Here is a 12,759-nt window from a genome sequence, read left to right on the forward strand (position 1 = left end):
AGCATTGTTAGATTTGCAATGCAATGTTCATTGTGTAGTACTCAGTAATGGTGCCTTTTAAAGAATCCTTTGTTCTGAAAATGAGCAAGTGCACAGTGTCCTTAAGAATTGAAGTGTTGATTAGGTTTTAACTATCATGTTTGCAGTGTGCAGGAGACAGGACCAGGAAAATTATAACTGAATTACTTTGGTAATTGTTAGCGCTAGATTTGATACATTTTTCTAAATTGTTTATAAAAAAATTCTTGCAAGGTGATAAATTAGAAGCTAATAATTGGATGAATCTAAATTATTTAATCTAAGATCTAATGAATCTAAGATTTTGTTATGCCTATGGATGCTGGTCCTCTTAACATAAGGAAAATATCCAGAGATACGAACCACAGTTTTATTTACAGTATTACATTTCCTGCACAGGGTATTACCGGTGGATTTTCCAATTGATAGAAATGCTCCAGTTGGATAGATGTTGCTGCGAAGTAAAATTTGACTTCCTAAAACAATTGATACACAGCCAATCATTTGACACAAGGTCGTCAAAGAAGTAAGAGATGCTGACCCCTTGATAATTTAGATAATAAAGTAACATCCAAAAACAGCACTTACAATATGTACAAAAAATGCCAGCTGATATCAAAATACAAATTTACAACATGTTTTACTCACAGTAAATTCAGAAGAAGGGCAAATACAGAAGCATGTACAGCTTTTGATTGGCTTCCTTTAAACACAAAATCCACAGTTCAACTGGGGAATGTGGCCCTTTTAAAATTCATTTTGAAGTCCGTTGAAGCACAGTGACTAATAGAGCACTTACCAACAATTTGGTTTCCATCTTGTCTCCTTCACTGAAGTTATGTTGACCCAATTGCTTTACAAAGGCCTTCACTTGCTGGTTAAAATATTCAATTCCAAAGAAGGCATTGCTCCAACCAGGGTTGCATCTCCTTTTCGCCATGTTTGAATCTGTCTGCTGCAGAGATTCAGAAACTTGGGTTTCAGTCACTTCTGTTGTCTGGCCAATGTTTTCTTTCCCCTCGTCACTGCTGCGGCCCAGTTTTAAATCATGATGCAGGTTACACCTTTCTCTGGCAAAATTACACTTATCTTCTATCTGATGGAAATGTTTTGCCAATTTTTCCTCATTCTCACAGTTACCGGATTTAGGCTTCTTAATTTCATCAGATACCACGTTGCCAGTATCTTGCCCAAGGAGCACTTCAACATTGCTGAGTAGCTGGTCTTCCTTACACTTAGCTGTATAATACATAATAAGGCAATTTACATTAATAGACTACACAGCTCATCCAGCCATCTCCTGTATAAACTAATACTAAGACTGTAGTTCACAGTGACTCGCGTGCTCTGTGCGAGACTGGGTATTTCAAGTTTGATTCAAATGTCAGTTACCAGGACAACCAGCACCAGCTGAGATATGCGTCACATCTCTGTCAGCATTGGTCCCAGTTTATCTATTATATAGGCCAGCTTTCGATACTGTATAGATTCAATTAATCATGGCCCAGCTCTCCCCATGTCCAGAGCAGTGAAATCTGGAATTAAGTTTGTGTTGTACATTGGGACTCCGTGGAAGTCCTGCCGTGCACACGTGCACTGTAATTACTTGTGCAGTTTAAACTTCTGATGGGTTGATTTGTGATGCCCAGGACCCTCAAAGAATGCCAGAAACTTGAGCCCCATACGTGGGACTCATCTAGATACTTACCCAGGAAGTATTTTGCTGGTTTAATACCTAGTCCAACTCAAGCCAGCGGCTGGAATTTTCTGGCTGGCCTTGCCGGCAAAATCTTCAGGTCCTGCCAATGACAAATCCCTACCACAAAGTTCCTGGCGGTGGAGGGTGCATAGAACAGGAAACACCTCCCGCCATAGGCCAAGAGTGGGGCACCTCCATCGCTGTGAAACAAGTCACGAGGGTATGGGGAAAAGAACATGCGACCCTGGTTGGAGCAGTGCCTTCCTTGGAATTGGGTATAATACATAATAAGGCTATTTGCATTAATAGGCTGCACAGTTCATCCAGCCAACTCCTGTATAAACTAATGTTAAGACTGTACTTCACACAGAGCACAAGAGTCACTGAAGTACAGTTCACAGATTGCTGATCTTTGGGTTCATGTCGCACTATCAGTAACCCCCATGACTTGCCTGGGTTTGCAAAACCTCACTTACTGTACTGTCTGGAGACAATACACTTCTCTTTAACCTACACCTAATGCTCTTTCCACTCACATTGTCTGCATTTTTAAGACTTGAATAGCAAGTTAGTTGTAAAGACTCGCATTTTAATCAGTAATCTGTAAACTGTGTGTGCTGTTATATGCTGTGTCTGAGGCCAGGACTCTCCATTCATCTGACGAAGGGGCAAACCCTGAAAGCTTGTGAGTTTACTATCAAATAAATTGGTTGGACTTAAACCTGGTGTTGTGAGACTTCTTACTGTGTTTACCCCAGTCCAATGCCAGTATCTCCACATCTGGAGGACAATCCCCAGGGAGGCCTTGCTGAACCTTGGAATGGGAGGTTCGGCTCTTTTAGATACCAGTGGCAACCTAAGTGACACAAAACATCTGGCCTGCATTGAGTGAATGTCTGTCCAGATGTTTTTAAAATATGGTGCCAGAACCTTTGACCTAATGAGTTAACAACTGGGCAGATGCATCCCTGCCACAAGAATCGACAGGCTTCTTGCTGATGCATAATTAATGAACTGAAAAGCAGCAGATTGGATGGATAAATCTGCCCTGTTGCCCAACGGGAATCATGCCAACTTTTCCATTTCCATTGTCCCAGAATGGAATATTCTGCCCCTTAATTCTTTTCTAACATTTTACTTCTGTTCCCCCATTTAAACTGGCTTCATTGAAATTGCCACCCAGGTCTCTGAGTTCTGATGCAGCCAATCTCCAAATCTTTCCACATGGATTCCATTACAACCGCAACTGAACTGCCTAAATTATATGTAAGGCTCTGGTTAGGAGCACATCCTTGAGGCAGGCACCTGACTTTAACACCATTTCTACAGCCTTAACATCCAATCACGATATCCAGGTATGTTTCCAAATGTGATACTGTCAGCTACTGGCCCAGAATGGCTGACCAGAACCCTTAATGGCAGTCTTCTGTAGTATTTGTAAATAATCCATCTCATCAAAAGTGACTCACTTATGCACATACCTGCAAATGTATATTTTACCCATTGGAAAACCAAAGGCACAGATAATAGAGCTTAGCACAAATTTGACAATGTATGAATTATATACAGGTTAGTATCATAGAACCATGCAGCACTGAAGGAGGTCTTAGCGCTGACAGTAAAAGAACTATTCAATTAGTTCCACTCTCTGCTCTTTTCCCATTGCCTTAACAAATTTTACCTCTTCTATTTCAATGCAATTTCCTTTATAGGGTTACAATTGAGACTTCTTCCACTACTCTTTCATTGTGGAGAGGAAATCATGCAAAATGTTTATCTATTAGCTCACCCCCTTCAGCTCATCTCCTGACTTAACAAAGTTGAAATTTGCCACTACTGCGTGTTTCTCCCAGCAAGGTCTTTGAAAATAATGTGGTGGATCTGGACAACTGCATAGGCAAAAGATTCTTTTGATATGGGTGTTCTATATGCGTTCATTATTGTTCATAAAGTTTCAAAGTATTTAAGATGCAACAGCCTTAATAAGATGCAGCATAGTGTACCAAGGTACCTGCAGTATGGTGACACAGTGGTTAACGCTGGGGACACGGGTTCAATTCTGGCCTTCGGTCACTGTCTGTGTGGAGTTTGCACACTCTCCCCGTGTCTGTGTGGGTTTCCTCCAGGTTCTCCGATTTCCTCCCGAGAATATGCAGGTTAGGTGGATTGGCCATGCTAACTTGTCCCTTAGTGTCCCAAGATGTAAAAGTCAGAGGAATTTGTGGGGTAAATATGTGGGGTTATGGGGATAGGGCCTGGATGCTCTGTCAGACAGTCAGTTCAGACCCAATGGGCTGAATGGCCTCCTTCTGCACTGTAGGGATTTTATGAACTTGTATCTGGGAGCCCCTAAGCTCTGTTGATCTGATAGTTATTGCATGGTTCAATATAACATTAAGAACCTGGGACCTGCCTTCTCACTCCACGCAAGAGAGTGGAAAGCAATGGTAAATCACCACTGACAAAAAACATATGAACTAGGGGCAGCAGTAGGCTATTCAGCCCCTCGGTTTTGTGCTACCATTCAATAAGATCATGGTTGATCTGATTATAGCCTTAACTCCACATTCCACCCTAGCCCACCCCCAATCCCAATAACCTCTGATTGCATGTTAGTCTAGAGTCTATTTACACCCTGCCTCCCTCCAGGCCTCTCAGGGAAAGAAAGTTCCAAAGATGCATGATCCTTTGAAAAAAAACATTCTTCAATGGAGGACTCCTTATTTTTAAATGTGTCCCCTGGCTCAGGATGAATCATCAGCCAAGGAACCGTCTTTGCAAAGAGCACACATGGATGAATGAATGAACTTACGTCAACAGGGGAAGAAGCAACTTGATTTAAGTTATTATTTAAGCAATGAATTATTTCTCAGCAACTGGAACTTAAATGAACATTCTCTGCAGGTGCACCAAAAGTGCAGCTGTTTTTACTTGACATTGTATGAATTATGTGCGTAAGAGTGGGGAAAGCGGAGGCGTTTAGAGTAGCTAAGAGTAGTGGGCGAGAAGAGGATTGGGAGAGGTTTAAATGTCAACAAAGATTGACAAAGAAGTTGATAAAGAAGGGTAGGAGAAACTATGAAGCTGGGCTAGCGCTTAATATAAAAAAGGATAGCAAGAGTTTTTATAAATATACAAAAAGGAAGAGGCTGGCTAGAGTGAACGTTCGACCCTCAGAGGATGAGAAGGGGGACTTAGTGGTAGGGGATGGGGAAATGGCTGAGGTCTTGAATAACTTCTTTGTTTCGGTCTTCACGGAGGACGACGTGAATAATTTGCCGGGTGTTAGAGATGGAAAGGTGGTAGGACTGGAGGGTCTCAATGACATTATTGTTACTAGAGAGGCGGTGCTCGACAGACTGGAGGGGCTGATTGTGGACAAGTCCCCAGGACTGGATGGAATGCATCCAAGAATTCTGAAAGAAATGGCGGAGGTGATAGTGGATGCCTTGGTGGTTATTTTCCAGACGTCACTGGATTCCGGGGAAGTGCCGGAAGATTGGAAAGCGGCTAATGTTACGCCGTTGTTTAAGAAGGGTGGCAGGCAAAAGGCAGGGAATTATAGGCCAGTTAGTTTAACGTCTGTGGTAGGTAAAGTGTTAGAATCTGTCATCAAGGAGAAAATAGCAAGGCATCTTGAGGGGAATTGCTTGATAGAGCAGACGCAGCACGGTTTCGTTAAGGGGAAGTCGTGTCTGACAAATTTACTGGAGTTCTATGAGGATGTGTCTAGGGCGGTGGACAGAGGAGAGCCGGTGGATGTGGTCTTTCTTGATTTTCAGAAGGCGTTTGACAAGGTACCTCACAAGAGGTTATTGCAGAAGGTTAGGGGACATGGAGTTGGGGGTAGGGTGTTAGCGTGGATAGAGGATTGGCTGTCAAATAGGAGGCAGAGAGTGGGGGTCAATGGGTGCTATTCGGATTGGCGGTTGGTGACTAGTGGAGTGCCCCAGGGGTCGGTGCTGGGGCCTCAGCTATTTACCATTTATATAGATGATCTGGAGGAGGGAACCGAGTGTATGGTGTCGAAATTTGCTGATGACACCAAGATTGGTGGAACAGCAAATTGCGCGGAGGGTGTGGAGAGTCTGCAGAAGGATCTAGATAGGCTGGGCGAATGGGCCAGGAAATGGCAAATGGAATTTAATGTTGGCAAGTGCGAGGTGGTCCACTTTGGTAGGAATAATGGTAGGAAGGATTATTACTTACTTGGCGAAAAACTGCAGCAGGCGACGGTGCAGAGGGACCTCGGGATCCTTGTGCATGAGTCGCAAAAACCCAGCTTGCAGGTGCAGCAGGTGGTCAGGAAGGCAAATGGGATGCTGGCCTTCATAGCGAGGGGGATTGAATATAAAAGTAGGGAGGTCTTGCTGCAGCTGTATAGGGCATTGGTGAGGCCGCAACTGGAGTATGTGTGCAATTTTGGTCGCCGTACTTACGCAAGGATATTTTGGCCTTGGAGGGAGTGCAGAGGAGGTTTACTAGGCTGATGCCTGAGTTGAGGGGGTTGAGCTATGAGGAGAGGCTGAATAAACTAGGCTTGTACTCGTTAGAGTTTAGAAGAATGAGGGGAGATCTCATTGAGACGTATAAGATGATGAATGGGATGGATAGGATAGAGGTGGAGAGACTCTTCCCGCTCAGAAAGGACAGTAGGACTAGGGGGCACAGCCTCAAGATAAAGGGGGGGCGGTTTAGAACGGAGTTGAGGAAGAACTTCTTCACTCAAAGGGTGGTGAATCTCTGGAATTCTCTGCCCGTTGAAGTGGTGGAGGCTACCTTGCTAAATATTTTTAAGACGCAGGTTGATGGATTTTTGATAAGAGAGGGGATTAAGGGTTACGGGGAGAGGGCGGGAATGTGGAACTGAGCCACGACAGATCAGCCATGATCTTATTGAATGGCGGGGCAGGCTCGAAGGGCTAGATGGCCTACTCCTGCTCCTATTTCTTATGAAAACAGATGCTATTGATCATTTCTCTGAAACATCTATTATTTCAAATTACTTTTGCAGAAGACAGAGCCTGATCAATTTTAAATCTGTGAATTGGATGTCGCAGAATACCTGAACGCAGATTGTCAGAAAGATAGTTCACATTCAAAACCATGCATTCCGGTGATGCTGATGATTGAGGTTTTGTGGAGATTTCTCTGGCTTCTAGATCAACTGCTTTCTCCCAGGTATCGTCATTACTTCTTTCTTTCCCATGCTCAGGAACTGGTTTCTTTTTCTTCATGGTGTTTTGTAGTGTGGGGTTAAGATAATCTGAATTTGGCCTTGTTGCAGTCTCCGACCTGAAAGATAAATAATAAGACAGCTTGATAGCAGTCCAAATTTGCAAATAAGAACTGGGCTGGAAATACTAAAGATGTCAACTCTGTTTATACTCCAGTATTTCAATTTCACAACTCTTGAAACCTTTGGGTTTAAATGTCAAAGTAATATATAAATATATTATATAAATGCATATATGAATATCTTTAAGTAAACAATACCTTGAATTTACAAGGTGCATATAACAGAGTGAAATGTCTCTGTGATTACTCAGGAAGCCTGATTGGAAAGGAACGTGGTTTATTGACAGAATTTGAACTAAAACCACTACCATAGTGTACACATACTAGTCCCTGCCATTATTTTTGGCAAAACAAGTAAGCTAAATCAAATAAGCTGAGGTTGTTCTGCAGTTCAGCAGACCCAGACCAGCTGAGCAGGCTACCCATTGCCTGTTACCAGGGGAACTCAAGCAATAAACGCCCCAACCCCAGAGGGATCAATCAGTGATTCCCCATGGATGTCATGGGAGTTATCACACCTTCCCACCTCGCTCCATCAGCCACACCAACCCCGCACGCCCCACCGCTCCGCTCCCCCCCCACCGCTCGCCCCCCCCCCCCCCCCCCCCCCCCCCCCCCCCCCCAATCCCCTTGGTCCGAAGGTTCTGCCTCGCTCCCATGATGATGGAGCCTTCTCCGTCTGTTTGCCTGTGGTCTCATCTCCATTGTGTGTAGGGTCTGCTCGGGAGGATATGTAACAGATAGGTGAATGTCTCTTCTGCAAATAACGTTGAAGAACCACTACAGGAGGATTGTCCTTGGTGGTGAGCACTGACTGGATATCCGCCGCCTCTGTCTCCATGTCTGAGCCAGAATCTTCATCGTCCAGCTGATGGCTCTTGAGAGGTAGAAAGAGGAGTTTCCTGTCCACAGGCCAGTGCAAAGAATACCAACGGTGGCACATCAATGGAAGAAGTTGCCTCTAGAGGTGTCGTTCACTGTGACAGAGGTGATCCAAGTGCCTCTTTAAGGTCTTCTTCCTTTTTACCTTATAAGAGACTGGGATCCTGTTTTCTCAAGAATAACTCTGGAAACCATTGCCGAAGTTCCTCACGTGGACCGTATCTCCCGGTTTGAAGTCTCTATTCAGTCTCTGACCGTCATGGTCCCTTTTCTGGGTTTCCTGTTTTAATTTGAGGCTGCTGGTCAAATTTGGGAACATCAGTTTAAGCCTAGTCCGAAGGTGTCAGTCCATTAATAGCTCCACCAGGGCCATTCTATTGTCACCTGCTACAGAATCCTATACTTAAGAGGGAAACATGTGAGTTTCTAAAGAGCCTGTGGTTTGTTTTTTTGTGTCAATTTTGAATGTTTGGACCGCTCACTCAGCCAGGCCATTTAGGAAGGGTTGTAGGGTGCCAAGTTGATCTGCCTCTCTCTATTCATACCCATGAAGGTCTGAAACTGCTCGCTGGAAGACAGACTCCCATGGTCTATCAGGGGAATCTCGGGTATACCATTTGCCAGAATCCTTTTCAAAGCAACAGTTTATTATATATGGAGTGTCTAAAAGGAGGGAAGGTTTATGTTACTTCAGTGTTATTCCTATGCTTGCACTGGGCAACACGGTGGCACAGTGGTTAGCACTGCTGCCTCACAGCGCCAGGAACCCATATTCAATTCTGGCCTCGGGTCACTGTCTGTGCAGAGTCTGCATGTTCTCCCTGTATCTGCATAGGTTTCCTCCAGTGCTCCAGTTTCCTCCCACAGTCCAAAGATGTGCAGGTTAGGTTGATTGGCCGTGCTAAATTGGCCGTGTCAGGGGTATTAGCAAGGTAAATACGTAAGAGTTGTGCGGTTAGGGCCTGGGTGGGATTGTTGACAGTGCAGGCTCAATGGACCGATTGGCCTCCTTCTGCACTGCAGGGATTTGATTCTACGACTGCAATTATTTATGGTTCATTTTCCCTGGCTGGATTTGTATCCCCTTCAAACCAGTTATTAAGATGCATTACTCTGGGAGTAGTCCTACTCAGTCTGATTTCAACTGCACCAGATAGTAGTTTCTTCATCTCCTTTAACTTTCTGCACACTACTGTTTCTGAATAAGAAATGTCACAAGCTTAGGCTCACATTTATATTGATTTTTTAAAAACAGGACATGTCAATAAGAATCCATAAGAAAATGACAATAAAAAAGACAATGGGATGAGAATTATCTTTGGTAAGTGCAAAATGTGTGCTTGTGAATTAGGAGTCAGTTCTGGGCTGAATCTGATTTTTCTGGCACAGTGCTATAGCAGACTGTTGATTCATTATCATCTGTCTTGTCTATTCCTTTGTCACCCTCTCATTTACAGTATATTTTCCCTGGACAGATGCAGAGGGAGTTGGGTGGAAAGGAGTCGGGAGAGGAGGTGGTGAGGGATAAAGGACCTGATTAGAAATGACCATGTCAATGCTCAGAACTGTAGGAGTTAAGAGACCACACGTTCAAGTGGCCATGAATTTGGGTCAGAGCGTTTATGTGGAAGGAGAGACATAAAGAGGCAAGGAGCACAGTGAAATCACACAGAGGAGTGGGAAAGGGCAGCTGAGTTGCAGATTGAATTCAGTAGAGCTGAGAAATCATTCACAGAGGTGCTCAGGTTAGACTGGAGAAGGGATATATCAGGGTGAGGCTGTGGGAATCATCAGGAGAGAAGATGCGTAGAGCAAAGTGAAGTGCTCAATGGAAGAAAAAGTATCACAAGAGTAGCGGGAGAGACCAAGGTATGACCTAATGATAAGATGCACCTCATTGCTGTGGTGTAGAGGGAGCAAATGGTGAAACATATGCTAGGTGGAAAGGCTATGATAAGGAGCAAGATGTTGGCACAGATTGGTGTTATAATGGCCCTGGGGGGATTGTCTATAGATTTCCCCATAGCCTTGTAGAGTACGAGCTCCCCTATTAAGCTAGTGGAAGCTAGCCCAATAGGGAAGGATGAGTGGAGGAGGGGAAGGGAGTTTAAAACCAGTTAGCTCCACTATGGTTGGCAGTCAAAGGACTCTGCGGCTGACCTGTACATTGTAACCACAGAAGTGGTACTTTATGCACATTGTAAATAAGGCGTGTTGGTGATGGAAGACTGGCCTTGGTAAGATTATCACGGTTGGATATGTTTCATCAAATTCAGGAGTTCAATACAATCATCAAGACTATAGATAGCAATAATCTTGTTCATGAATCAACAGATCATCTGAGGGAACTGTGCAGGAGAGGGTGAGTGATTCACTGGCAGAATACACTGGAGAAGCGATAGATGGCTTACTGTGATGGAAAGGGGTGGAAACTGGGGTAGGTGTGGTTAATAGAAAGGTTTTTGAGAAAGGAGGATGACAGAGCATGAACTCTCCCACTTTCATCTCATTTCCATTTATTTTATTTCATTTAATTTTATCTTATTTATTTATTTTTGTTTTAGTTTCATTTCTTCAATCATTTCATTTTCCACTTTTAAAAAAATCTTGCTTTCCATCTTTTCCCTCACACCACGGTCTCCTCCCCTCACTCAACTAGGGCCATCTGTTACATGTCTCAGGTTGCCCTCTGATAAGCTGCTTACTTTTGTTCTGCCATTTACACATTCTGATCTCTTAATGGCTGTTATCAGCACAGTTTCTTCGTCATGACTGCCACCATTTACATTCCCTTTGTCTTTTTGTCCATGCCATCTCGAAATGTTGGCTCTATTATTAATCCACAGATGCTATCAGACCTGCTGAGACTTTCCAGCATTTTCTGTTTTTGTTCCAATATTCTATTGGCTGTGTTGATTATTGCTTGATAATGGTTGGATAATTACAGCATCAACACTCCTAAATATTTCAACTTCAGCCTTAGCTACGTCAATAGCATTCTCAGGGTAAGTGAACAGGAATAGACCATTCTGCCTTTGTAGCCTATTCCACTGTGCAATGGGGTCATGAGTGATCTATAACCTGTGTCACTTATGTGTTTCTTCAGTTATGCAGTACTTACATATAACTTCCTAAGTTGAATCCATCATTGTTCTGGCTAATGTTTGTGCTCATCAAAAATATTTTCCCAAACTAATGTCACCCTCAATAGCATCAAAATTTACATAGGTCAGAGCTTTGAAATCATTTTTACCAATGTATCTATTTCAATTGATGATCAGAGACCAGAGATTTGTGGTGAGTTTAAATATATAGGGCAGAATTTTCCAATTTTTTTTCTTCGAAGTACTGGACCAGGCGAGAAAAGTGGTGTGTAGCGCGTCGACTGCACTGCCAGCTTTACTTGCCATATTGTCTCAGAAGGCGGGAGAAATCATTAAAAAATATTGAAGAACTCCTCCCATGCAACAAACAACCCCAAAATGCATACAGGAATTCATACACATAAACACACACACACACACACATACACACACAGATAGGAAACCTCCTCCACATAGACACTGGTAACTCCTCTCCTTTATGGTGCTCCACTGCAGGGAAAAGTGCCAAGGGTTGGTGACAGAGGACATTGTTAGGCCCAGCCATGTTCCTCCTCCACCTAGGGGCTGTATTTACACATGCGCCATTGGAATAGTCTCCTCGCTGGGTTCACGTTGCCCTGGAATTGTTGTAAACCTTGCAACGGGGTCCTTGTGCATGAGTCGCAAAAACCCAGCCTGCAGGTGCAGCAGGTGGTCAGGAAGGCGAATGGGATGCTGGCCTTCACAGCGAGGGGGATTGAATATAAAAGTAGGGAGGTCTTGCTGCGGCTGTATAGGGCATTGGTGAGGCCGCAGCTGGAGTACTGCGTGCAGTTTTGGGCGCCGCACCTGCGCAAGGATATTTTGGCCCTGGAGGGAGTGCAGAGGAGGTTTACTAGGCTGATGCCGGAGTTGAGGGGGTTGAGCTATGAGGAGAGGCTGAATAAACTAGGCTTGTACTCGTTAGAGTTTAGAAGAATGAGGGGAGATCTCATTGAGACGTATAAGATGATGAATGGGATGGATAGGATAGAGGTGGAGAGACTCTTCCCGCTCAAAAAAGACAGTAGGACTAGGGGGCACAGCCTCAAGATAAAGGGGAGGCGGTTTAGAACGGAGTTGAGGAGGAACTTCTTCACTCAAAGGGTGGTGAATCTCTGGAATTCTCTGCCCGTTGAAGTGGTGGAGGCTGCCTCGCTAAATATTTTTAAGAAGCGGGTTGATGGGTTCTTGATAAGAGAGGGGATTAAGGGTTATGGGGAGAGGGCGGGAATGTGGAACTGAGCCACGACAGATCAGCCATGATCTTATTGAATGGCGGGGCAGGCTCGAAGGGCTAGATGGCCTACTCCTGCTCCTATTTCTTAAGTTCTTATGTTCTTATGTTCTAATCCATGGGGGAGATTCTCTGGCCTCCCAGCCGTGTGTTTCTCAGAGATGGGAGGTGGTGTGCCACTCACTGGCACCGGGATCTTCGGGTCTCACTACTGTCAATGGGATTTCCCAGTGATTCCATCCCACATCACCAGAGAATCTGCAGTCGGGAGTGCACTGTCGGAGGGAATGGAAGATCCTGCCGGTGTGAACCTCAAGATTTCTGGCCCAAATGTGGGGGGAATGATACAGTGGGTAAACCAGCTAATAAGCTAATAATGTATTTAAATGAGATTCCAGGTTTCCTGGGCGGGCACTTCATTAAGTCAATGGTGATCGAGTGGAGCGGTCTTACCAGCAAGATTTTTGCTTTTGGCCACTCACAGGATTCCAGCCGCATGGGTG

General features: G+C 44.3%; 1 protein-coding gene across 1 annotated transcript in view; it reads right to left on the minus strand.

The window, feature by feature from the left end:
* The window catches only part of kndc1 (kinase non-catalytic C-lobe domain containing 1), a 177,200-nt gene that overhangs the window by 49,678 nt on the left and 114,763 nt on the right, over window positions 1-12,759 (minus strand). Inside the window, exons 16-17 of the mRNA XM_080205589.1 lie at window positions 6,783-7,012; window positions 818-1,257 (exon numbers count right to left, since the gene is read on the minus strand). Of these exons, the coding sequence (XP_080061715.1) occupies window positions 818-1,257; window positions 6,783-7,012 (670 nt within the window). The remainder of the gene's footprint in view (window positions 1-817; window positions 1,258-6,782; window positions 7,013-12,759) is intronic.

The sequence above is a fragment of the Carcharhinus amblyrhynchos genome, chromosome 17 (genome assembly GCF_965287045.1).
Source record: "Carcharhinus amblyrhynchos chromosome 17, sCarAmb.v2.hapA, whole genome shotgun sequence".
In the NCBI taxonomy this organism is placed as follows: domain Eukaryota; kingdom Metazoa; phylum Chordata; class Chondrichthyes; order Carcharhiniformes; family Carcharhinidae; genus Carcharhinus; species Carcharhinus amblyrhynchos.